The sequence below is a fragment of the Arvicanthis niloticus genome, chromosome 9 (genome assembly GCF_011762505.2).
Source record: "Arvicanthis niloticus isolate mArvNil1 chromosome 9, mArvNil1.pat.X, whole genome shotgun sequence".
Classification (NCBI taxonomy): Eukaryota; Metazoa; Chordata; class Mammalia; order Rodentia; family Muridae; genus Arvicanthis; species Arvicanthis niloticus.
Window position 1 is genome coordinate 65,082,945 of NC_047666.1, and position 25,891 is coordinate 65,108,835.

The window sequence follows — 25,891 nt, forward strand, 5'->3', positions numbered from 1 at the left end:
TGTTGACCACATCAGGCTCTTTGCCCTCCTGATGGGAATAAAAACGCTGCAGAGCTCTTTTTGCATTCCAGCCTGATCCCCACCCCTTCTCTCCAGCAGAGACCCAGCCTAGGAGTGCAGAGGGCCGGAGGGGGTTGTTCAAGGGTTAGAAACCTCTTCAGGGGAGGTGTCTGACAGACTTTCTCAGTGCTCTTGGTCCCTCCAAGCCACACCCCATCTACAAGTCCCCTGTAGCTCCAGAACTCAACAGACTGCCTCAGGGGGACTGAGCAGTGATTAACATGTGCACATGCACTTGGGGCCCTTCTGCCTCCTCCTCAGCCAGGTCCTCTCAAAGTACCTGCATGTTCCTTTTTAGATCCTCAGCCACCAGCCTGGCTTGACTTCTGGCTTTTATGCAGGGGTCTTGTCACCTCCATTCTCAACCCCCGCCATTAGAATGGATCCTTCTGGGGACAGAAGCTATGCCTCATTGTCTTGTGTGTCCTTGGTATATAATTGAGCACCAACAGGTATGGGCTCACCATCCTCCCAGAGCAGGTCTCCCTGCCTGGAGCCTTTCCTTCCTTCCTGGCCTTTCTTTTACAATCACTCACTCACTCATTCACTCACTCACTCAAACTGTCACTCTTGGTCTATAACCTTCAGAGACTCCCTCTGACTTACACACAAACCTTGTAAATCTCCCCACCTATCACTTTTCTATGTCACTGTGTCACTGTGCACATGAACATGTGTGCACACACATATACATATGAATGCACACACACACTCAGAGAGGCACATAGAGACACATAAACCCACACACATGCATTGCTTAGGGAAAGCTTATATAAGTTTCTACCTCCATACCTTCTAGTTGATTCTAAAGCCATTAATTTGGGAAACTATGCAGTGATCAAATGTTACTGGTTTCACACTCACTTTGCTATAAGTGACACTCTGAATGAAGCCATCCTGCTTCATTCAGGATGGTTTCAGTGTGAAAATTGCATTTCACTATGTAGTCTGACTAGAGTTGCCTGTCTCTGGCCCCCAGGTAAGGTGTTTTTCTGTATCCCCAAGGTCTTCCAGGAAAGTAGTCCCTTTGCCCTCTTTCCCTTTCTTTGGGGTAAACAATGCTTTCTAGATTATAATTAGAAACAGTGCTTTCTATATTATAATTAGAAACAATGCTTTCTATATTATAATTAGCTGCAGGATTAACTTCTCCTGGAAAAAAAAGAATTTAAAAAATCAGGAGTTATAGATTCACTATGTTTGGTTTGGTTTTTGTTTTGGAGACAGGGTCTCACATAGACCAGACTAGTTTCCGACTCACTAAGTAGATGAGGCTGGCCTTGAACCCTGATCTCTTGTCTCTACCTCCCAAGTTCTGGAATAACAGGTGTCTCCCATCATACCTGGCAGTGACTTCCTAATCACTTTAGGTTTACAGAACCTAAAACAGCCAGAGACCACAGTGAACAGCAATCCACACATCAGAGAAGATCACTAGCAATTTCTGCCCCGAAGTCCACTAACCTCAAGTGCCCCCATGTTTCCCTATATCAGCCTGCAAACCCGAGGCAAGATGACCCTGCTGTCGTTTGGGATTTTTTTCCTTGCCCCAACAACCAACTCTGGAGTTATTAGCTATTTTCAGTAGTGAGCAATAAGCACATGTGCGTGCATACACTCTCTCTCTCTCTCTCTCTCTCTCTCTCTCTCTCTCTCTCTCTCTCGCACACACACACACACACACACACACACACACACACACACCACATAAACTGTCTAGCAGGAATCCCATCTCCAGACAGTCTTCTCTGACCATCTATCAAACAAATGTCAGCTGTCACGTCTTGTGTTAGCTGACAATGTTCCATGGGTCCTGGAGACATTTGCATCTTAATGGGGGCCTCTGAGGGAACAAAAGGCTTCCAGGCAAAGGGCGATGAAGCTGTGTATTAAAGAGACAACAGCAGAGGCAGATGGGTCCCATCTGTGGGAGTTAGATCAGACCAAGTGGGGCTTTGGGGGATACAAAGGCCCAGGGCTCAGGTGCATGTCCCGTTCCACAGCTCAGCCACGGTTATTCCCACTGATGCTCCAAAGCCCTAGCGCTGTTGCTGGAAGGGTTCTTTGTCTTGAATTTGTACCCTTGAGACCTCAAGAAAATTCACCGCCTTGGCCTCAGGCAACCCCAGATAGCACAGGATCCTCAGGGAATAAGCTTCAGAAGAGCTCCTGGCCTCTGCTCTCCCAACCTCTCAATAATGTCACAAATAGATGTCTCCAGGCAGAAGTCTGGTCAAAACAGAGTCTTAATTATAATAAAGTGTCACACTCGGCAGTGTTAATAGCTATGAAAACAGCAATTAAGTGTGTGAAGAAGGGCAAGTGTTTTCCCAGAAGGCTCAGTGAGATGCTGCTGCAAAGAGAGAGAGAGAGAGGTGTGGGGAGAGAGCACTACAGGGGCAAAGGATCTCAGGAAACACTAAGAGAAAGAAGGGTCACGGGCAGCAGTGACATTGGGCAAAGGGGCATCGCCACAGAGTGGAGTCCATAGTCCCAAGACGTATTCAGAGCACTTCTGGGTTGCAGGGGAGCAGATGTGACACCCATCCTTCCCTAACCTCCTTCTTTATCTAATCTGGCATGTGAATACACCCAGTATCTAAGGCCACAGCAAGGATCTTGCTGGTACCCATCTAAGAGGAAGGAAAAGAGGAGGAGGAAGAGAAGAGTCATGTGGTGGCTGAGGATGGGGCAAAACTTAGCCAGTCTGGGAGGCCACCAGCAGGCAACACAGAAACACAGTGGCCACATTGCAATGGGCAAGGGCAAAAGGCCATGTAGTGTCCCAGAACACTGACAGATTTTATCTCTACGCTAAGGCTGCTTCACCAAGTCACTGACGGCAGTTGTATCGGAAAATCAATAGCTCTAGTTGACTTCTGCCTGTTCTGAAATTAGTCTGTCTGTCTGTCCATCTATCTGTCTGTCTGTGGTACTGGGGAGTTGAACTCTGAGGCTGGCACATGCTAGGCAAGTGCTCTACCACTGAACTACTGCACTGATTTCTCCCCCTTTTTGTTTTTGAGACAGAGTCTAAGTTGTTCAAGAAGGCCGTGGACTCTGCCCTCCTTCCTTAGCCTCCTGGAACACCGAGATTGAAGACCTGAGCTACGAGGCTCAGCACCTCTTCTGAACTTTGAGGGGTGTGTCTTGCTCTGAGAGTGAGCCTCCCTCTTTTTTCTTTGTTCTTGTTCTGAGTTCCAAGAAGAAAAGGCCTCAGGGATGCAGGGTTTGTAGGAAGAAGTGGCTGTCTCTTCTCATCATGGCTCCGGGCAGTACCAGGGCAGGGATGTGCTACGTGTACCCTGAGCCTGGGAATGAGAGGCCAAGACTCAGACCTGAAGCCAAACCACTTAGGAAAGATGCCACAAAACTGAGGGTCAACAGGTGGCCTCTCCCAATACCACAGGGATGGTCAGGACTAGGTGTTAGCATTCTGTCTAAACTCCACCCCCCACAATTACATGGCAACAGCCAGGTATGTGCCTCCCCACAGTTATCCTTAGGGGTTTCAGTAGATCATTTGTCCAAACAATGGGTTCCTCATGTGGGCAAACAGCAGCCTTTCAAAACCTTCTCTCAACTTTGGAGGCCATAAATTGGCCCTCTCACTTTTGTTAGAAGTGCCTCAAGCCACCAATCCCAGACTTCCAGAACCCAGGGGCCTCACAGCAGAGGAGGATGCCCCAGCAGAATGATGAGGCTTATATAAGGAGCCACAGGTTTGCACCAGAAAATGAACTTGCATGATACGAAATGGATGCCTTTCAACCTGAAAGACTAGAGTCACAGGTCAGTTGTGTTTGTTTCAGTATAATACATTAGCACACAGGAGCGCTAAAAGAGAAAAGATCCATCTGGGCTTGAGCAATGGTGGCTCCCAGGAGGAGCTGGGGTGGGAAAAGTGATGGGGATGGGTTTAAATGCTTATCATTACTCTTTCTAATTAGGCATGTTTGGGTTTTTAAATGAAGATGCTGCTGCTGCTGCTGCTGCTGATGGTGGTGGTAGTGTTGGTGGTGGTGGTGGTGGTGGTAGTGGTGGATTAGAAACCAGTATAACAAAAATGCTAACCAGATACTCATCTGCACTGAAGAAAACCTTATAAGAAAAGCTGTTCAGAGCACAGACAAAAGAGGAGGCTCCAGGACGAGGCTGCAGACAACGTCTGTGGGAACCTGATGTGCACTTGGAGAGGCAGTATCGTGAGGTCTGAAGCATGGACAGACACTCATCCCTGAATTGCCCAGCTCTCTTGAGTCTCCATATCCCTCATGCCTCCCAGCAGTACAGTTACTGACTCTCCTCCCCTCAGCCTTGCTCCCATCACCATGGCCACCACTTTGGTTCCCACTTCTAGCAGTGCCACCCTGGAGTCACTTTAATAGTCCTGCTCAGTAAGATCACTAGCTTTTGACTTGCCACCAGGCTCTGACCAAAGTGACCTTGGTGCCCTCTGTAGGGAGCCATGTAGAAACCGACATTTCTTGGCCATCCAGAGTGGCACAGCTAGGCCCTTAGCATACCCAGGCCCAACCCTAATGAGTCTCCAGACCTTTATTAAACAGGCATTGGTCACCACTTGCTTTGGGTCCACGATGTCCACCAGGGGCTCCTTCATGGCAACATCCCGGATGCAGGTCATGTCGAAGCCGTAGACGTTCTCCCACCCTGAGGAAACAAAGTGAGTCATGAAGGCAGGCAGCAAGACCCCCAAGTTCACCGGAGCTCCTGGGCACTACAATGCAGACTGCCCAAGACAAGGGAGCAGGGTGAAGCTCTGTCCCCTTCAATCAAAATACCATAAGCATCCGTCCCCTGCAAGAGGTGCCTTGCAATGAACCAGTTGCTCATCCACATTCCATTCTGTTAGATCAGCAGACGCCAAGCAGGCTGGGAATCTTCTCCAAGAAGTTCTCTAGAAGAATTACATCAAGGCTAGGGCCATTATCCACATGGTGTGCTACTTGTTCTGACATGCGCTTGCTGTCTCCTCTCCAGGTCATTGACTTTCCTGTTTCTGGGCCTCTGCCTAAGTGTCCTGTCCCCTAAAGGCTTATCTGAACCTTTAATGCCACTGAGAGAAACGTGAGCTCTTCAATGAACCAGATTCATGTTTGAGACCTAGCTCCATAGCTTGCTCTCTGGGCACTGGGTAGACTCCCTCCTGGTTTCTCAGAAGCCCAGCTTGCTCAGCAGATGGATCCAAGAGAGTACTCACTTGCTTTCCATGTCACTGGGCTGAAAAGCACTCACTTAGGGTTCATAGCATAAGAAATCACTGTATGTGGGTGGAGAACATTCTTACGAGGCTCTGGACTGTTTGGCTTCTCATAAAATGCTTTGGGAAGAAAGCAGACTCAGGGTGTAGGAGCAGGTAAGTGAATTTGAGCCTGGTGGCCTAAGACCACCCATCAGTGATGGTGCTAATTGCACTATCTGATTAATTACCTTTGCTTAATGTACCCAACAACCCCTTGAGGGCGCCTCCAGGCTACAGATGAGAAAACTAGCCCAGGTAAGTTGGTGTCTGGCTCATGCACAAGCCCTAAGCCAAAGTTACACACCAGTTCAGTGACACCAATAGGGAGCTAGGAATTGTGTCAAGCTGACCCCTAACCTTTCAGCTATGTGCCAGGGTAACAACATCCGGGCATGCAAAGTTCTCCCTGCCAAGAGAGGGCCTGGGCAGGGGCTCTGGTCATTGGCAAGCTGAATCTCATTCATCTGTTTATCCTAAGGGGTTTAGAAGTGCTTTGAAGTAAAGATGCTTCTGTCTAAAACCTTATTAAATGTACATTTTCTTTTAGTGTTCATCACACAAACAGGGCCTCAGGGTACTCAGGTCCCAGTGCGTGTGTTGAAGAGAGTGGGTGTGGAAGAGGGAGGTGCGGAATGGCCAGTGAAAGAATGGCTGTTCTTTTCCAAGGTACACAAAGATCTCTGCGGTGGGGGGAAGCAGTCGGGGAGAACAATCATTTCCCAGAGGGTGAGCTCTGGTGAGTTCCTGCCTGCAGGGAAGATGCCAGTCACAGCCCATTCAATCTCGGGAGGCTGATGCCAAACTTGAGACCCGCATTGTGGGGGCTGGGGACGCAACTCATCTGGTAGAGTGCTTGCCTGGCACGAGAATGCCTTGGGTTTCATCGCCAGCACTGCATAAAAACTAAGTGTGGTGGTACACACCTCTGATCCTAGAGCTCAGGGGTAAAAGGTGGGAGACCCAATAGTTCAAGGTCAACCTTGTTTCTATAGTGAGTTTGAAGCCAGTCTGGTTACATGAAACTCCGTCTTCAAGATAGATAGATAGATAGATAGATAGATAGATAGATAGATAGATAGATAGATACACACACACACACACACACACATCACACACATCACACTGCAGGGAAAAAGCCATCCAGTGGGCAGCAGGGTAGACTTCAGAGAAGACCACCCTAGAGAATCTGAAGGCAGCTATCCACCCTCATCCCAGATGACACATATATACTGAGACACCCTCCCTTAGGTATAAACCCCTCCATGAAAAACCTCGTGGCTGTGCACCTGTTCTTTCAGTCCCTCCAGGAAATGTTCTACACAGGTGGTCAACAAAAACCCTAGAGATGGCATGGGCGGTGGTTGACAGCTTGGGTGTCTGGAATTCAAATCTGGGCTCTTCCACTTGTCATTGCGTAACTTTACACAAGCATGAAGCGACTCTCAGCCTCAGTCTCTTTTTCTTTAAAATGAAGCTGATAGTCCACCAGGGCAATTATTAGCATTGATGGGTCACTATATGCAAAGGACCAGAGACAGTGCCAGATGCAAAGAGAAACCTTGACATCATGACCTCATTATGTGGTTTGAAGACCGAGATGGGAAGCCCTGTGTAGATCGGGTCTCTTCTCTAGTCTTAGGTGTCAAAGGGAGGGTTTGGTTTAGTGGTTGTGTGTTGTAGAATCATCTGCAATGCGTTTTAAAGCTCAAAGCCTAGGTTCTGACCAGACCTACTGGACCAGGATCTCCAGATGGGAGACTCGGGAAGCTAGACTTTCACAGTCATGGTTGCTCCACAAGAGGTGGGAAGTTTTCATGCTGGTTGATCTTTTGAGGTCTTTCCAAGTCCTGAAGCCATGAACTTAAGATCTCCTGTCCTTTACGAATCCTCCTCCAGCCGCTATAGGCCCTTCTGTGTCTTTGGCCCCCACAACATGTGGCACAGCTTGGCCCTGCAGCTGGTGCTTTTCAAGCTGAAGGTGTTCACAAATGGAATGCTATCTTTCTTTGCAGCCCCATTCTCTAGTTATCCCTACTGGCACCCAATATATTTGTCTTACATCCCCAGCTACATTGTCTCACTCCAGCTATTTGGGGACAGAGCACCCAGCAATTTCAGAAACACAATTTTGGGTTGGGGAGAGTCTGCTGCCCATTCCTTTCTCACTAATCTCTCTTAGAGAAAGTGAAGCACAGATGACAGGAAGTGAATCAGCTGTGTTAACTTTCTATCATAAGGATATATTGTCTGTGGAAGTTCTGCCATTGCCTATCTAAGTAACACCAGAGGAGCTCACGAATCTTTTGTTGTTTCAGAATAAGTGTTAATAATCAGACCGTGATACATCATAACAAATGCTATTAAGGTAACATCAAAGCCCCTGACCACAGGCCTCTTGACTGAAGCCCCTATTCCAAAAGCTTATCAGAGGAAAAGGCCTCTTTTCTGGGCATAACTATCTCTCATCTCTCTGTGTTGCTGTTTAACACACAATGCCCAGCATCAGTGAAGACTCACAAGGCACTGAAAAGATAATATCCAAAGGGAAAGGAGAGGCCAGGCTCAGCTCTAGTGAAGATGCTCTAATTGCCCAGCCAACAGAGACTGTAAAGTAACTATAACAAACACGCAAGAATCCTGGGGGAAAGGGGAAAGGATGTGCAATAGATGGGTAGAAAACTTCATCACCAAGAGGGAAATGATGTCTTTAAAGGCCAGTCAAATTCTCTAGACCAGAATCATGCAGTCGGAGAAGAATTCCTGTAATCAGCTTGTTAGCAGAATGGATGGACACATTGAGGAAATAATCAATAAACCTGAAACTGGTTCATTAAAAATAACCCAAACTTAAACACGGTGAGAAAAAAGAATCCAACATTCACAGTATAATGTCAAACACATTTGTAATGAAACTCCCTGAAGGTGAGAATGATCAGACAGAGAAAAAGACCCATTTGTATGGATGATGTCTACATTTTCCCAGATATAGTAACCAACCTGCAGAGCCAAGCATTGTACAATAACCCCAATCAGGATGCATACAAGGAAAAAACATGCCCAGACAAATCAAAGGAAAACTTGAGAGAGAAAGGAGAAGAGAGGAGAGAAGAGGAGGATGAAGACAGGAGGAGGAGAGAACGATAAAGAGAGACATATACCTAGAAAAACATACACACACACACAAAGAGATAATGTCTCAAAAGAAACAGAAAAGCACATCTCTGATAAGCAAACCAAATGCTCACTGGCTACCACAGCAGTTACCCTCCTCTCTCTCTGATGGGAAAGACCTGCGTTTCTCTGTGAGGGCTGAAGGCCAGGGCTGCTGGCTCAGAAAGCCTCCAGGGAACAGGGGTACCTCGAAGCTCCATTTACAGCCTCTCTATGTAGAATGGAAGGTGTTTATAATATCTTCATGCATATTAAACTGCCAGGAGCAAAGCAAACAACAGGGAGAGAGGAAGGGAGGAAAAGGAGAGATGGGAAAAATCTTTTAACCTCAGCAGTTAACTTTCTGTAGGGCTGGGCAAGCCCCACTCTCCCACCCCATGTTCACACTGTTCCTTGTGGTTCTTGGGCCAACTGAAACCTGTCTGTAACTGTTCCCTTGGTAACCAGCAACCAAGAGCTGTCATTTAAAAACACATTTCTGTAAATAAGCCTCTTTTCTTTACCTAAAAAGAAAGTGTATCTTAAAAATTATATATATATATATATATATATATATATATATATATATATATATATATATAACCTAGCTGTATCCTAAATAAAGTATAAATGTTAGAATCTTGTTCTTTGGGGATTTAGGATTTTGTTGATGTTTGTTGTCACCTTTGTTTTTTCTTGTGGTGATGGTGGCTGAAGCTAGATTATTAGTACTCTACCACAGAACTGTAGTCAGCCTTTTTAAAAAGTACTCCAAAATAAACACTTAATAAGGAAAAAAATGGGGCCTGACTTTTGGTTTTGTTCATTAGTTGTTGGGAATTGTTTGATTGGTTGTTAATTCATTTGTTTTTCTCCTTTCCAGAACTGTAAACACAGTGATAGGAACTACAAGAATAAATTAAATGTTCTCCAGTTCTGGGCTGGCCCTAAGTGGCAGCCACTGTCCCTTCCTCTGGTGGGTTCATAATGGCTCCTTCCTGTGTCTGCTCCAACTGGTTCCAACTGTGCCTGCTCCCAACTGGTTCCAGGGAGGGAAGGGGGAGGAGGTGAGTTTGTTCTGGAAACTAGAAGGCAGCTCTGTGAGGAGCTGTCTTAGGAGCACAATAAATATTTAAGTAGATGTGAATGAAGAATGTGTTTCAATGTTCTCTCTACATGTTGCCCAGGTCAATTACAACTCACAAACCCCCAAATGTAGTTCCAGTGTGATCCACATTTGTTTTACACATCCACTTGACCACTGTTGACCTCTCAGTCACTTCTTCGGTCTTTGATGAGAAGATGTGTGGCCTAGATTCCAAGCCACCAGAGGCCAGCAGACTTGGGAGAGCCCAGAGCAGAGTAAGGTACTGGCTTAACTCCTTTAGAGGCTAGAGCTGGCCTATTCCTACACACACCACAGACTGTGTATTCTGATCTAGTCCTAGTGAATCACTGAGATTGACGACATCACCTCTCAAAGTCAGGGAACTTGCTCAAGGTTACCCAGTCAGAAAATGACAAAGCCCACATGTAAAATCCTGGGTTTGGCAGGTGTCACAGCATTCACTCTACGGCATCCCACATCTCTTGACTTTCATTCAGAGACATGTGTCCTCCTTTCTTGGGATCAAATATTAGAAATGGCAGTGACCTGGAAGGTTTCCAGAACATGGAGCTTTAAGTCACTCCTCCATTTCTGCCCTTTGAACTTTTGACTCTAAACTTTGCCCTTAGACCTTCAGCTTCCAGAAGGGTGTGTGAACAGGCTTTGAACTCTCCACAGGCAGCCTGTGGGCGAGAGAACCTGGACACACTGGCTTGTGCATCCTAGATCTCCTTCCTCTTACTTCTGACTTGAATGCTGGCATGCTGGATTGTTGAAAGGGCTCTTTGCTCCTCTGTCATGTGCAGTTCCTGGTGACGTGGTCACATCTCACTTGACAGAAATATACTGGGTACCATTCCACCAAATACCAGACCCATGTCGCTAAGAACTACACCTTTTAAAATAAAATAGAATAAAATAGTCCTTTAGGACCAGATAAAATATTGGCAAATTTTTTAAAATTTGTTTTTGTTTTGTTTTTAGACAGGGCCTTATTCTGTAGCTCAAGTTGGCATTGAGCGCGAGACAATCCTCCTGCCTCAGCTAAATGCTGAGATTATAGGAATGAGGTACCTATCACATCTGCTTCATTTGTTAGGTGTGATCTGAGGAGAAAAAGATAGGACGTTGCTATGTAGCCCAAGCTAGCTTCAAACTTACGATGTTTCTATCTCAGCCTTCTGAATGCTGGTCTAGAGGCATGTAACACTACACACACAGAGCTATTTTGCCTGAGAGAAGATACTATTCTAACTTGTAAGACATAACGGTTCTTTGCACAAACACGATTCCCACTGCCCAGGTGACACACTTCATTCTCACCCCCAAGATGTTTTACCAGATACATTGTTTATGTTCTATCTCTCTATCTCTCTCACTCTCTCTCTCTCTCTCTCTCTATCTCTCTCTCCATCCCACCCTTGGGAACAGAGAGAAAGACTCCAGAGAGGAATCCAGACAGGGTCCCAGAAAAACTCTTCCGGGACATGGACTGTCCACCCTGAAGTTTCTCTCACCCCCGCCCCGCCGGTACACAATGAAAGGTCGGTAAAAACCCGGAACGTGACTTACAGTGGATTTTGAAGTCCTTGTACTGTCTGTCTTCAATTGCTACCACGTACAAAGCTGCCCGGTCTGGAAACATAAGCCCTCCAGGTTTCTGTTGATGAATTGTGGGGAAATGGGTCTCGTAATCTATTCACCTGACAAAGACATCACATTTTTGAACTGCACATAGAGTCACCGGACGAGCTCCCCCTTGCCAGCATTTCTCACTCAGTGGAATGACAGTGTAGCTGGACATGGCAGGAACATTCCACGTTTATTTGGACTGGGGAGAATCTGAGGGGCCAAGGGAGCTCAAAGGACAAATGAGGTATAGGTGTCAAATCAAAGAGGGGTAGAGAACCAGCCTTGAAGCTCAGAGAAGCCAAAGCAAGCCCCTGGTACTCTGGTAGTCCTAATAAATGAATTTCTGCTCTAACCAGAGAGGACAAAGTTAGACCTTACTATGTTATATATTCTGACAGTTGGGCATATTGGGTCAGGGTTGATTACTAGGTCCCCTGAAGCATTTGTGTTTTGAAGAGAGGGCCACGAGACAGGTGATCCTCTAGCCCATTCCTCTCTGAAGTTCTCCTGTCTCTCCCAGGCTGGCACACAGGCCAGGGCCATTGAGTAGTGTCTTCAGAGTTGAGGGTGCTAGCAGCAGCCTGACGGTAGCTACCGCTCCTTCATGGTTAATCAAGGCTTAATCAGAGTGTGCAAGACAGCCACCAGAGCGATGCAGGGCCAGCATGCGGACCACTTACCAACCACTTGTCCCTGGCAAAGATCACGGTGTTGAGCATGGACTCGTAGAACAGACAGTAGCCCATCCACTCACTGATGATGATGTCCACCTTCTCCACTGGCAGCTCCACCTCCTCCACTTTGCCCTTAAATATGGTAATAACTAGAAAACAAGAGCCCAGAGCCATGCTGTGCAAGGATGTGACTTACCTCATTCTTAATCAGAGGGATTGACTCAGTCATTAAAAAAATGCTAAGCTCTTTGACAGCTACTGGAGTGTGCCCCCTCATCAAAAGTACTGGACAGTTACTATGCACCTGACTCTATTCTAAGACTCCAGGGTACACCACGTCATGTAATCTGCCTTAAGTAGTCAACACATTATCATCACCATCTTCTCTTACATCTAAGGAAACTGAGGTCTCAAGATGAGATTGTGGCAGTAGAAACAGAGTCCCGGTCTGATGGAATGGGCCTTTAACATCTCTATGGTGCACCCCTCTGCTCCATGTGAGGGGATCATGACAACTCAGATCCAAATTGAGCAAAGGACACTGTGCGTGCATGTTGCTGTTGGATCTGCACTCAGCCAAGGCCCTGCACTCAGTGGGTGCCCACCTAGTGTCTCTGAAGGAAGCAAACTGGTGTTTTGACAAGACCATGTACTCAGCAGACAGAGAAACCCAGGATTAAATGCTGGGTCTTCTAATTAGCTGTCTGCTTTTACACACTTGGCCATGTAACTCCATTGCAATTCCCCAAAGAGTACCAAAGAACATGAGGTCTCTGTCAGGGCTGGTTGTGTTGAGATTAAACAACACCTTGTAGTACCAGGCCTGTAGCTGAGGCTCAAGGGAAAGTAGATATGGCAAACACGTTCTTTATTTAACAATTGAGGGAGGAGGGAAAGGGATAGGCCTTTGTGAGAGGTGACTTTTAATCCCACTGCTGCAGGAGAGTGATATAAGTCAGACTTTCCATCAGTGGACACAGGAGCACACATTTTTTTTTTTATACTTTGATACACAGATGGAGAGAAAACACAACCATGAGTTGTGCGGTGGCACTGGAGGGATGTTGTATCAGTTGCGTGGTCCCTTCTGAACATCTTCCCTGAAAGGCCACACCTTGAGGCTCTCAAACCCCTCCCTCTGTGACAGAAGCTGGGAGGATCACAAAATACCCAAGCTTTGCTAACTGAGCTGAACAGAAGTGCAGACCCCAGAGCCATGAGCCAAATAAACTGTGTCTGCCTTGAATCCAAGGCAGTTAGTTTCGACTGGAGGCCCCTCAACAGCAAAAGGCCAGGCCAGGGCCACTGAGTAGTGTCTTCAGTGTGAGGGTGCTATCAGTGACCTGATGGTAGGTAGCGTCCTCTTCCCTCATGGTTAATGAAGGCTTAATCAGACTTTATAATGTGTCCAACATTACTTATAGCTATCCACCCTCACTGCCCACCAGGGATGCCTGTGTGCCCCACCTGGTCACCTCCCATCAGCCTTACCCCCAAGAAGGAAGAACGAAGTAAAGCCAGACTTCCCTAAACATTTTGGAACAAGTAGGAGAGTCAAGTGTTAAACCTGTGGTTCTTCATGGTCCTGAGACCACAAAGAAAGAATTTAGCTAAAAGAAGGACCCATAGCACACCTTGATAATTCCCAAGGGGACAAAGTCGAGGGCTTTGGAAGGTGCCCACACAGTTCCTAACTTACTTCTCACTGGAAAAGAGCCACAGACACGCCCATGGCCTTCCGCCTGACTCTCAGCTTGCAACGTCTGGTTTATTTTGCTTTGTCCCGTTTTATACTGTTTAATAACCTTCCTTTTTCTTTTTGTTTTTCTTTGTATGTCTGCTAATGGCCCTTTCCTCATGTTTATATGTAGGTGTAAAGTTTTGGATCCTTTGTAATATCTTTTGTAATATATCATGGCTTCCATACAGCCAAGGATAATACCCACTTCTGCCTCTGGGATGCTGTAGCCCCACTCAGCTGCTTAATGCAAGGCTTTACCTAGGATGACCTCAGAGATACGTAAAGAAGGAAACTACCTAAGGAGTAAAGGTTTATGTTAGGCTCATGGTTTGAGGACACGGACTATTGACAGAGTAACCATGATGGCAGGAACATGAGGCAGTCCGTTCTGCTGCATCTGCAGGCAGGAGCCAGAGAGATGAACTGGTTCTTAGTTCACTTCCTCTCTTTATTCAGTCCTGAATTCTATCCCATGGGATGATGCTGCCTATGGTGAAGATGGGTCTTCCCACATTGATTATGTTAATATAGAAACTCCCTCATAGAAATGCCCAGAGATTGTCTCCTAAGTCGAATAGACAATCAATATTCAGCATCACCCATGTATGTCTATATGCATGTATATACTATATGTATTATCTATCTATATCTATATCTATATCTATATCTATATCCATATCCATATCCATATCCATATCCATATCCATATCCATATATATATCTACGTACCTACCTAAGCTGTCTACTTATCTGTCTACTTACCTATTGTAACCCCTGTTGATCAGAATATAGTAGTTAATGAATAAGGCTAGTACAGGGAGCAGGGAAGGCACCCGAGGAATATTCCATACATATCGTGTCTATCAGACAAGACTAAAAGCCCACATCCTGTGCTTCCCGTAGATCCGTCAACAACTTAAATGGATTTAGAATCAGCATGGGACTATACCCCCAGGTGTGTCTGTGAGGATACTTTCGAAAAGATTTAACAGAAGAGGGAAGACCCACCAGAATGTTGGCAGTCATATCCTAGGACTGGGTTCCCTAATAGTTCAAAGAGCACCAGCATTCATCTCCCTCTGCTTCCTGACTGCAGTGCAGACGCAACACGATCTGATGCGTTATTCCACCACCAGGCCTTCCCAGCCAGGATGAAAGTTATCCTCAAATGTGAGCCAAAAACTTGCTCCTCCTAAAGGTTGGGGACTTTATCACAGCCATGAGAATAGTAACAAGACCCATATACAGTTAGTTCAACAGAGACACTCTCTGGATGTCCATAGCCAACACCTGTAACACCTCAACATCTGTGTTCAGTATCACACTCCACAAGATGTGGCCGCCTGGGACAGTGGCTTGGGGGACGATTGGCTCTCATTAAGCATGAGGCTAGCTCATGGGACTGTGTAGGCAAACACACAGAGCTCTGTTTCCCTTGTCCACAGAGAGGCTCTTGGAGGGGTAGAAGCAGACACCACTCCCCCTGCAAGGCTCTGAACAGCTGCAGAACCCCTTGCCCAGTCTGGACCCAGGGTGACATAAGTTCAAGGTGGCTTTGAGGTCTCTATCTGGAGCTGTGTTCCCAGACCATAAGGGTGACGAAAAGCTTGCTTGACTAGCTGTGACAGGACCCCAGCTCATAAATTTTACAGTGATTAATCATAGCTAAGTGTACCATGGGGAGCCATTGACTCTGACTTGGGAGTCTTTACCCCATGGCTTCAGTTGGAAAATTAGAAAAGCAGAATTTAGTTGTTGTTTTTTCTTAATGGGATCTCTCTCTCTCTCTCTCTCTCTCTCTCTCTCTCTCTCTCTCTTTCTCTCTTTCTCTCTCATTCTTTCTTTCTTTTATTTTCTTTTTTTTTTTTAATTTGAGTGGTTATTACAAAGTAAACCAGACCAGCCTAACCTGGTTTGGGATTTCAATGTATCCATCAAAATCAGATACCCTCCATAGAGCCTGAAACCATAGTCTGCCATTTAATTTTGTTTTAATTATCTATTTAATTTTATTCTTATTTACTTACTGGAGTTTTTTGTTTGCTTGTTAGTTTGTTTGTTTTTAGGTAGGTTCTCATACTGTAGCCCAGGCTGGCCTGAAATTCACTAAGTATCATTTACTAGCCTCAAGCCTCGTCTTGGTTCTAGGGAACCTCCAGCGTGAGCCTCGCAAGCATTAGATCATAGGTATGGAGCCATCATGCTAATCCAAGAGCTAATTCTGTCCCACAGAAAAAGTGAACAATAAGGTCACATTCCCCGGGACAGAAAACCCATTGTGCGTCAGGAAGTCCCACACATCTGTCCCTGTAACCACAACAAAATCCCTGTTCATTCTCTTCATGCACTTCGCTTAGTCTCCTTTTTGGTGACACCTACAGTTACCATTAAGCTCTTGAGGCACCGGCCCATGACCCCTCACCTTGTTGCCTATTTTAGAGCCTGTTTCTAATATCTAGCAGGACACATGATTTTCCACAAACATTCTAAACTTCTCACATGGGTGGATAGATAGATAAACAGTTAAAAACAAACAAACATCTAAGATCTACAAATAAGTCCTAATTATACGAGTAAAAAAAAAATCATCAGTGTTTGGAAAGCAGCTTGAAGAGCTGTGTGCTGTTAACTTAGTCATTCTCCCAGAGACAATGTAACTGCTTTCTTTCATCTGCTTACCAAGAGACCTGGGGTCTAGAAGAGTCAAGTTATAGACACCAAACCTGGCCTGCTGAGTCACCCGAGCAACTCACACAGCCTCAGTTGGGATCCTGCCCCTACCTTGTGAATGGGTGCAATCATTTCTGACCTTTCACCACCTGTGATGGTTGTGCACATGGAGCAGCTGCGTGAAAGGTGGAGAGGAGAGAAGGGAAGCGCCGTCCTGTCCTTCTCACGGCTGCTCATGGAAGCAGAGGAAGGGCAAGCAGCTAGGCTTGGCCGAAACTACCAATCTTTCTTGACATCAACCGATACTTTTCCTCTATTCCCTGTGTTCTGCAGGGCCCAGGTACCCAGCAAATCTCTCTCACAGATTCAGAGCCTGCATACTACAGGGCACTGGTAATGGACAAAGAAACCATCAGAATCTTTATCTGTATATCCAGTGGCACCATACCCAACAGACTCCATTAAAACGGCACAGGTAGTCCCTAGGTGCCATGCAGCATAGGTGTACTGCGTTCAGCAAAATGGTACCCTTCCCTGGTCCAAATCCCTATTCAGCTAAGAACAGGGAGCTTGAGATTCCATGCCGCCCCCAGGGCATGTTTCCTACCCTAGCCAACTCTGGATCTCTGCAGGACCTGGGGACTAGTCTGCTCAACTTGGGCTTCTAAGACCTGTGGCTTTAGGCAGTGGCTTTTTTTTTCCTGAAGACAGCACCTGCCATGTATCCTATTAGAAGTGTATTACTGCTCTTCTCATCAAAGACATCTGAGGGCTCCTCCCTACCCTAAGCCATCCCTGGACACTGAGAAGCATTGGCGTGCTCTAGTCTGCTTAATACTCAGCATGCTGGCGAAGGGTGTGTGACCTTGCAGGCCTGGCCCACACAGTTATTAAGAAAGAAATGGTACCCGGAAGAATTTCCACTGGGCTCAGGTGTTCAGAATATCACACACACACACACACACACACACACACACACACACACACACACACACTCATTTTCACCCTATAACCAGACAAGAAGCCAACAAAGGACCAATAAAAAAAAGTCCCTCACCTCAAGAGGTTTACACAGATGACCCTCCACCATTGTAGGTTTTTTTTTGCATCCACAGATTGGGCCACCCGGGAATCAAGATTTGAAAGTCAAGTGGTGTCTGTGCTGAGCACAGATATTGTTGTCTTTATTCTCTAGGCAGCATCGTATAACAACTATTTACATAGTGTTTCCATGGTGTTAGATGCTCTAAGGTATGTGGAGAGGATTTAAAGTGAGTAGAGGATAGGCACAAGTAACATTCGAAATCTACACAGTACAAATACAATGCTAGTTTATTAGCATAGTATTTGCACATGCTTGGTTCTTGGTGTCCTCAGGGGGTCCCAGAACTAATCCTTCATGGTCATTGAGGGGCAACTGTATATTAGTCCCCCTATACAAAATGCATGTCCTGTCCCCACAGCATGGCTAGCCTCTGCTCTCAATTTGTCAAGTCCCTGCCTCAGAGCCCTTTCTTCAAAAAAAAGTAGTCCTTTACAGCTAGTGCTAGCCAGTGCTTAACAATCAAATCTGAGGAAGAGCGTGGGGAAGAGGCAGTTAGGGGGTAGGGGGTGAACGTTGAGAGTTTAGGAGACAACCTATCTATCTGCTAATGCCTAGGATGTAAACCTTTCCTCTGAAGCTGACTGGGGGACAGGAGATCACGCAGGGCAGGATTAAGAGAAGCCTGTGCAAGACTGGCTCTCTGTAGCAAGCATGTGAGCTGCTCCCACACGCCTGCCTCCATGACTGTCCGTGCTAACGCACAGCAGCCCCCAGCTGCCTTGCTGTTCTTTCTAAGCACATTCACGACTTCTAATTTACGCAGTAGTCTTTGTTCACCGTTTGCTTTTGTGACCATGCATCTTTGTGAAGCTAGAAGCTTCGTGACAGCGATGACTTTTTGTTTTCCAAGTCACGTGGTTAACTCCTGTGATACCTAGCACGGGGGCCCAGCTTATGGGACAATATGCTTGAAAGGCCGAATCAATAAAATTACTAATGGATCATTTCTCCGCAGTTAGGAAAAGGAGAGGCAATTGCCTGGAGCTTCACGTACAGGTTCATTCCAAACAGTTTTAGGTGATTAATCTCATTTCTTCCTGTGACAGCATTATTTGTCAAGCTAATAAATGAAATGATAATAATAACAACGGCTAACAGGAAGTGGCTGCCACCTGCCCGCCAGCGCTGTGCTGTGCCATACAGTGGTGTACAAGACATACTTGACTGGATCTCCAAGGAACGAAAACATGGTCCTTAGGATTTCACAGTACCGGGTTGTGGAAACACACAAGGGCCAATTTCAAGCCACTGAAGTGACTGCATCCTTTCCTCAGATCTGTTGACTATGCCTCATGGTCTTGCAGGCTCACAGAAAGAGCTGCTACAGACTCCACCAGCTTTACAAGCAGTCACCACCTGGTCCCCATAGTGACACCACGAGGTCTAAACCACCATGGGTCCCATTTCACAGAAGAAGAAACTGAGGCACACAAAAGTAACTCATCTTAGGTGACTAGCTCCATTAGCCCAGATAGATGTGAGCCAGGAGTGGCCCCCATATAGTGTCCCAAGATGGAGAAAGGCAAGTGTCAGCTCAAAGTTATCCTAATGTGCTGGGAGCCAAACCCAGGAAATTGCCTGCTGTTCTAAGAGAACCTCAGGAAATTACCTGCTGTGCTGAAAAGCCTAGTCAGTACAAGGTTAAGAAAGGACTTTCTAGAATCTCAGGTCCCAGGAACTTAAAGAAGTCTGGTATTTCCTGGGAGCTGGTAAGACAGTGGGACGGTCTTGGGCAATGAGGATATGGCAGTGGGATGGTCTCAGACAAGGAGGATTCAATAGTGGGATAGCCCTACACAATGACCCCCCTAAACTTCCTGTTTTGCTGTGTCTTTATAACCTGCCCCCGAAATTAAAGTTGCAGAGCCTGATCAGAACCCCAGACTTTGTGTCTCTTGTCCTTTCATTCTTTCGCCCCCTTCCCTAGCGGAGTCAATGACAGGTTTTCGTGCAGGCTCACAACCAGCCTTCCATTCCAGAGCTGATCACTGTACACATGACTGTAGGTATCCTGCAAAGACTTCCACAGTTACCACAAGATGCTTCTGAATATGCAGCTAGCATGCTGCTGGGAGCCAGGACCCCAAGCAAGGAACAAATGAGAGAATCTTGGTAGTTGGTAGTAAAGACTTAATTGAACAACATGGATGTTTAAATGAATAAAAAGTACGTCTCTGCTAGGCTTCCACCTGAGAGTCCACCAGGTAGGAAAAGGTTAGGAGACAGCACCTGCCAACAGCCTGTGGGGAAACTACACCCACACACAGCCATCTATTTCCCACTAGTAGCAATGAAATATGGAATCTGCCAAGGGGCTTGTGGGAACTACTATGCACAGTGTGTCTGGCCCAGAAGAAAGGGGCTCAGCCAAGGCCTAGTGGTGCATAGTCAGGGAGAAACTAGGAAGAAACTAAGGAGAAACTAGGCTATCAGCCTGGGGATACGGGAGCAGGGAAAACTCTTTGGTAGTGTGGCTCGAGAAAGAGAAACAGAATGTCAGGAGAGCCGTGTGGAGGTAGAATCCTCTTCTGGAGACGATGCTTTCTGATGACTGCAGCAGCCAAGGTGCCTGGCAGTGAGGTTTTGTTAACTAATGGAGTCATCCCGAGACTGTGCAAGTGCCTGACTGGGAACTGACTACAATGACAACAGCACCATTTGAATAGCACACAGCTAACCTTTTCTGAGTACCTAATCTATGCAAGGTCATGTGCTTGACGTTTGACCTAATGCTCTCAAGTTATGGTGTGGGTGTACCTCCTGTACAGAGCAGTCTGCTCTTCAGTGTGCAGTGTCACAGCAGGGTCCTTCAGGGTTGGATTACAGACACCCTCGTGTCCATGGCCACCCTGTTGTGTCAGCTACCCTAAGATCTCTTCCATCTGGGACATGTATCCTCAGGCATATGCTCAAGGTGAAGAAAACAGAGAGGTACCTTTGGTTTTCTGGAAGGTAAGTGGACGATACCTTTTTGTTCTGTTTACAGAATGACAAAACTTTAATCCCTGCCCTGAACTCAAGCTTCACAAATGAGGGGACTTTTCAGCAGCGTTTCTTCGGCCCCTCCCCCATCCCCGGTTTCTGTCGTGGAGGAAATAATTGCTGGGGTTTAAGTCAGAGAAAAGTGGCTGAAACAGGCATGTGGATCGAGTCATGTGAAGGTGGCCCATCTGTGCAGGTGACTTTTAGTAGGTGTGTGTCTTCATGTGAATAAACCCACCCTCAGGAGCCCCCACCCCCGAAGTGGAGAGGGAGCAGGTATTTCATGTGCATGTTGTTATTTATGGCCCACCGCCCACACAGCCGACACTCATACAACTGGTGGTGGCGGCCTGTCTAACTCATCTCCATGGAAGCACTTGAGCAGTCAAGCTGTCCTCTGTCGAGGACGCATGCCAAGGCTGAGTAAGCTGGTTCAGGGGACTTGGCCTGCTGCGATGTCACCAGCCTCACCTACCTGTTCTAACTCTTAGAGAGGAAGAAATGAAGACCACTAGGCCTGGGGCTCCCTTGTTGGGACAGTGTATTTGGGTGGGCAGGCCTGAGACATAAGGGTGGCTGGGGGTTTTCGATGACGACGGTCTAGCCTTCACAGGCCTTTGCGTCAGTTAAGCATGATACCAAACAGAGCAGAGTGTGAGTGGTAACATCCAGAGCATGAAATGAATGATCTGGGGCTGAACAAACTAGATGTCCCCCCTGCTGCTGCGGAAAGGGGGAGGCAACGACGCTGCAGGGCTCAGGATGGGATGGGAAAGCCAGAGTCAGGTGACAGTGGCCCAGCCTGGCCATCCGACATGAAGGTGGAAGAGGATGTCATTCCTCAGAGGACCATTCTGGGTGGGGCAGTGGTGCTTCAGCACGAAAGAGGTCCCCCTTTAAGGTGAAGGACAAGGGTCCAGCACAGGGTGGCTGAGTGACAAAACATACCCATGAAGCAGGAGGTGGGGGACTCCGAGAGATTGGCTACACGCGGGAAGGAGTGATCCAGTAAGCCAATATGTCAATAACTGGACTATGGTTTTTCAATGTCAGAGGAAGGAGGTCTGGATACACAAAAGGGAGGAAACAGACAGTAGACTCATGGGGCTGGGTTAGCAGTAGAGGAATCACATGACCTCAGCTTCAGCAGCAAATGAAGATAGAGATAGGGATGAGTGTTGTATATGTGTGTACAGGCACATTCATCACAGACATGCGTGCACACATATACACATGCACAACACACACATATGCACATATACACATATAACATATACATATATATCATACATACATACATGTAACACACACAAACATATACCACACACACATATATCAAACACATGCAATGCACGTACATACATACATACATACATACATACATACGCACACTTATATCCCATACATACTCATCCCCCGACTCTCTGCAGTGACACACCCTGACACCCGAGAGCTAAGGAGCATGTCCAGCCCTTTCTTAGTTTCTGGTTACTATTGTCTATTCAAGGACCTTAGGGACACGGCCAGTTGAAGATAGAGGCAGATGAAGCACAAGATGAGCCTGTAACAGCTGGAACTGGAAGATCAGAATCTAGGAAAAAAGGAGAAAGCACACAGGGGCCAGATATAAGATGCTCTCAGAGACCCAATCAGGGATGGTTGGAGCATCAAAGTACTGACAGCCAGATAAAACCTACCGAGTACAGTACGGGTATGCAGTAAAAGCACTGACAATTAATAAGTAAAAATGTGAATAATTATAAAGAGAAATGATAACAAGATGATAGATGATGAATGACAGCCATAGACAGTGTAGATAATGTATTTATATGTGTATAAAAATATTAGAAGGTAGATGAAAGACACATGTAGTGAGGGGTAATACATAGAAAATAGATACATGATAGACAGACACAGACATAGATAAAGTATATAGATAGATAGATGATAGATAGATAGATAGATCTATAGACAGACACAGAGATATTATAGACAGACAGACAGACATAGAGAGAGTGTATAGATAGATGATAGATAGATCCATAGACAGACACAGAGATATGATAGACAGACAGACAGACATAGAGAGAGTGTATAGATAGATGATAGATAGATCCATAGACAGACACAGAGATATGATAGACAGACAGACAGACATAGAGAGAGTGTATAGATAGATGATAGATAGATCCATAGACAGACACAGAGATATGATAGACAGACAGACAGACATAAATAGAATATATGATAGATGATAGATAGATAAATGATAGACAGAGAGATCGACAGACACAGAGAAATGATAGATAGATAAAGAGAGAGAGAGAGAAAGATACATCACATGGAGAATGAAATGTTTACAGGATTTCAAAGTACCTCCCCCAGAACTAACTTGCTCCAAATATATTGTGACAGTAGCAAGAAGAGAAATTATTTCAGCCAATAGCAAAAGAAATTTTAAAAAGTACAGGGGAAAGGCAGACCCCCGAGGTTGGGAGTCACATACATACAAGGAATACACAGAGGAATGGCCCAAGCACAATGAAAGGCCCCTGGGGCAGAGGAACGACCCCAGGACCCCTCCCAGTAAATCTGCCTCTGTATCTGTCTACACTCACCCTATTCCCACTTCCAGGACTGTGTATGCAGGAAGAAGAGCTCAGGCCTGTGCTCTTGCCCCTCCCCCACTCAGGCCAGTGTTCTCACCCCCTTCCCCTTTGTCCCCACCCGTCCTTGCCCCATTGTCCACATCTGTTAACTGGAAAGAATCACTTGCCTATTCAGAAGGATGGAGAAGGGACTGAGGGGAACCTGGGAACGGCAGCCAGGCTGTGTCACCAGGACAAAGAGTGTGGCCTGGTTTCTGTTTTTTCCATACACAGAGAAGACACCTGTTCTCCCTCTGTCCAGGTCAGGTGCTTTTTAGGAGAGACTTGTCCCCAATCCCTGCTGAGGAAACTAAGACATGATAGATATCTAGCCAGAGGTCAGAGGTCAGAGTTCAGAAGTCAGAGGTCAAGATATCTAAGTAATATTTGCCCTGCTCAGTTTGAGGGCATTGCTCATAGCCATAACAGCTACTGCCTAAACAGTGTCCCAGCCTTGTGCCTGTTGCCAACACCTTCCCCTCCCTTCACTCTGCTTCCTTCTTATCCAGCTAGATTCTGCTACAGCTTAAAATGGCTGATGCTTCCCCAAAAGCCCATGTATCAAAGGCTCAGTCTCCAGGGTAGCATTAATATAAGGTGGTGGGCCCTTTAAGAGGTGAAGTCAAGTGCAGCATCATTGGAAGCATGGGCTACTTCTCTTGGAGCCCTGAGTTCTTCAAAATGTGTGTCTTAAAAGAAGCCAGCTGACCCCTCAAGCACCCTTCTTCCCCTCTGCTTTCTTGTTCTTATTTTTACCTCTAAAACAAAACTACAAACTTCATCATCACAGAGAGTTGGCCTCCGGTATTTCATTCCGGAAACAAAAACTGACAAAACCACACTGCGTCATCAATTTATTGTCATTGTTTTCTGAGGCCTCCCTCAAGCTGCTGTGTCTTCTTGTCAAAGCCAGGCTGCCTTCAGCTTTGGAGGCGGCCACACAGACAAGCCAGTGAGTGTGGAAAGAGAAAAGTCAGAGAACAATGAGAGATGGGCCCTTCGCACAGCGGGCGTCCACAGCTCGCAGAGAATAGCACACTTCCCAGCAGTCCCCACTACCTCAGCAAGCCCTCAGAAGAGCACCCAGCCTCTCTTCTCCCTTCCCTCCCTCCCTATCTTCTCTGCCTTGCATTCACAACACTGAACAAATAGAAATAACAAACTAGAGGCCTTGGGCCACCAACCACCTGCATGGAGATGATACCATTATTGTCTAAACCTGTCCCTACTCTGTGACAAAGGCCACTCCCTCCCCTAGGATCTGCAGCTAGTCCTTCAAGGCCAGTGTCGCACCACATACCTCTTCCTGTATCTCTGTTGAATCACACACGTTCTCCCAGCTCCATTCCCTCCCTTGACCCCCATCCCCTCTGTAGCTGCTACTTCAGCTTTTTTTCCCCTCCGTTCTCCATTACTGAAAGAAACATCACATCACCGCCTCCCCTAATCTTACTCTAACTGGACTCTGGACCCTGCTACACTGCATACTCAATGGTGAGCGCCAATACCTACCATGTGGCCAGATCCCATTGCTTCTTCTCTGGCGTTATCCTGTCTCACCTCTTAGCATTTCCTGGGCTGCTCTTAAATATTCGCCACCCTCCCAGATGACATCTTGGTTCCTTTGCTGGCCCTTTCCCCCTGCAGAATGTCCAAGTAATGAGTGGCCAGTCAGCCATATCTTCGTCTTCTTTCTTTACTCCTAATGGTTTGAGTAATATCACCATGTTGATGAGCACAGATAGAAGTCTCTGGAGACTCCCCCTGGAGCCCTAGACACATAAATTCAAGTCTTCCTCAACATATCCACTTGGGTACCCAAAGTGAGGACACCTCAAACCTATCACAGGTAGTGAGCTCTTGGTTTCTCTTTGGCTCCCACTGCCCCTGTGAACCCTCTGGCTGCAGACAGCCACCTTCAGTCTGTTGCTCCCCACACTTTCTCTCCAACCCAGCAGCAGTAGGTGTTCTGGCCTCTGCTTCTGAGGCTGAGACACAGCTCATTTCACTCCACCTCTGTGGCTACCTCTGGTGCCCCACACCTCTCTCTCTCTCTGAAGCCTCCGGAAGCACGTTTGTGATACTTGTGTCTACAACCTATCCTGATGCATCCGCAGTCGGCAAGACTCCTCCCTTGCTTAAAACCCTCCAAACCATCTCCTGACCTGAAGAAAGAAACCCAGTCGCGTCTAAGAGTAGGCTGTAATCACTTGCTTCCCTCTCTCATCCCTTCCTTCTCTGTGCTGTGACTATGGGCCTTTTGTGCCCTGAGCATGCCCAGTTCAATTCCGCCCAAAGTTCTCTTCCTCTGAACTTGGTATCTTGGGTTGAGAATGGCCTCAAGAGTTCATGTGCAGGACCCTTACTTAGTTCCTCAGTGTGACAGCATAGGGCATGAATGTCGGGTGATGGGAGCATAGTACCAGAAAATGGTTAATATTGCTCTCAAGGGAAGGAACAGTCATGCCGAGAACAGGGTTTTGGCCTCTTTGCCCTCCCACATATCCACTGTGAGTTGAAGCAGTACAAGTCCCTTACCAGATACAGCCAGCCAGTCTGGGACTTCCAAGCATTCAGAATGGTGAGCCAAATTAAACATCTTTCCTTTATAAATTTCCAAGTCTCAGATATTCTGTTATAGCCACAGAAAACAGACAATTGGTCAGCCTGTTTCCTTCATGTTCTTCAAACTTGAACATAAATGTGTTGGTCAGAGGGCATACATTGAGTGGCAGGTCTCCAGCAACCCCACCACCCAAATCACCAGAAGAGCATTGTAGTCATGTGATTTTCTCTGACTGGCCACTGCTTTCTTCAGCATCTGTAATTCTGTTCCCTACTGGAAGGAGCCATAGTGA

General features: G+C 46.5%; 1 protein-coding gene across 2 annotated transcripts in view; it reads right to left on the minus strand.

Annotated features, from left to right (window-relative positions):
* Nucleotides 1-25,891, minus strand: part of Prmt8 (protein arginine methyltransferase 8) — an 85,533-nt gene that overhangs the window by 10,327 nt on the left and 49,315 nt on the right. For both annotated transcript variants that reach the window (XM_076940613.1, XM_034512682.2), the window contains 3 exons: nt 11,894-12,036; nt 11,154-11,241; nt 4,616-4,731 (listed from right to left, as the gene is read on the minus strand). In XM_076940613.1, coding sequence (XP_076796728.1) covers nt 4,616-4,731; nt 11,154-11,241; nt 11,894-12,036 — 347 coding nt within the window. The remainder of the gene's footprint in view (nt 1-4,615; nt 4,732-11,153; nt 11,242-11,893; nt 12,037-25,891) is intronic.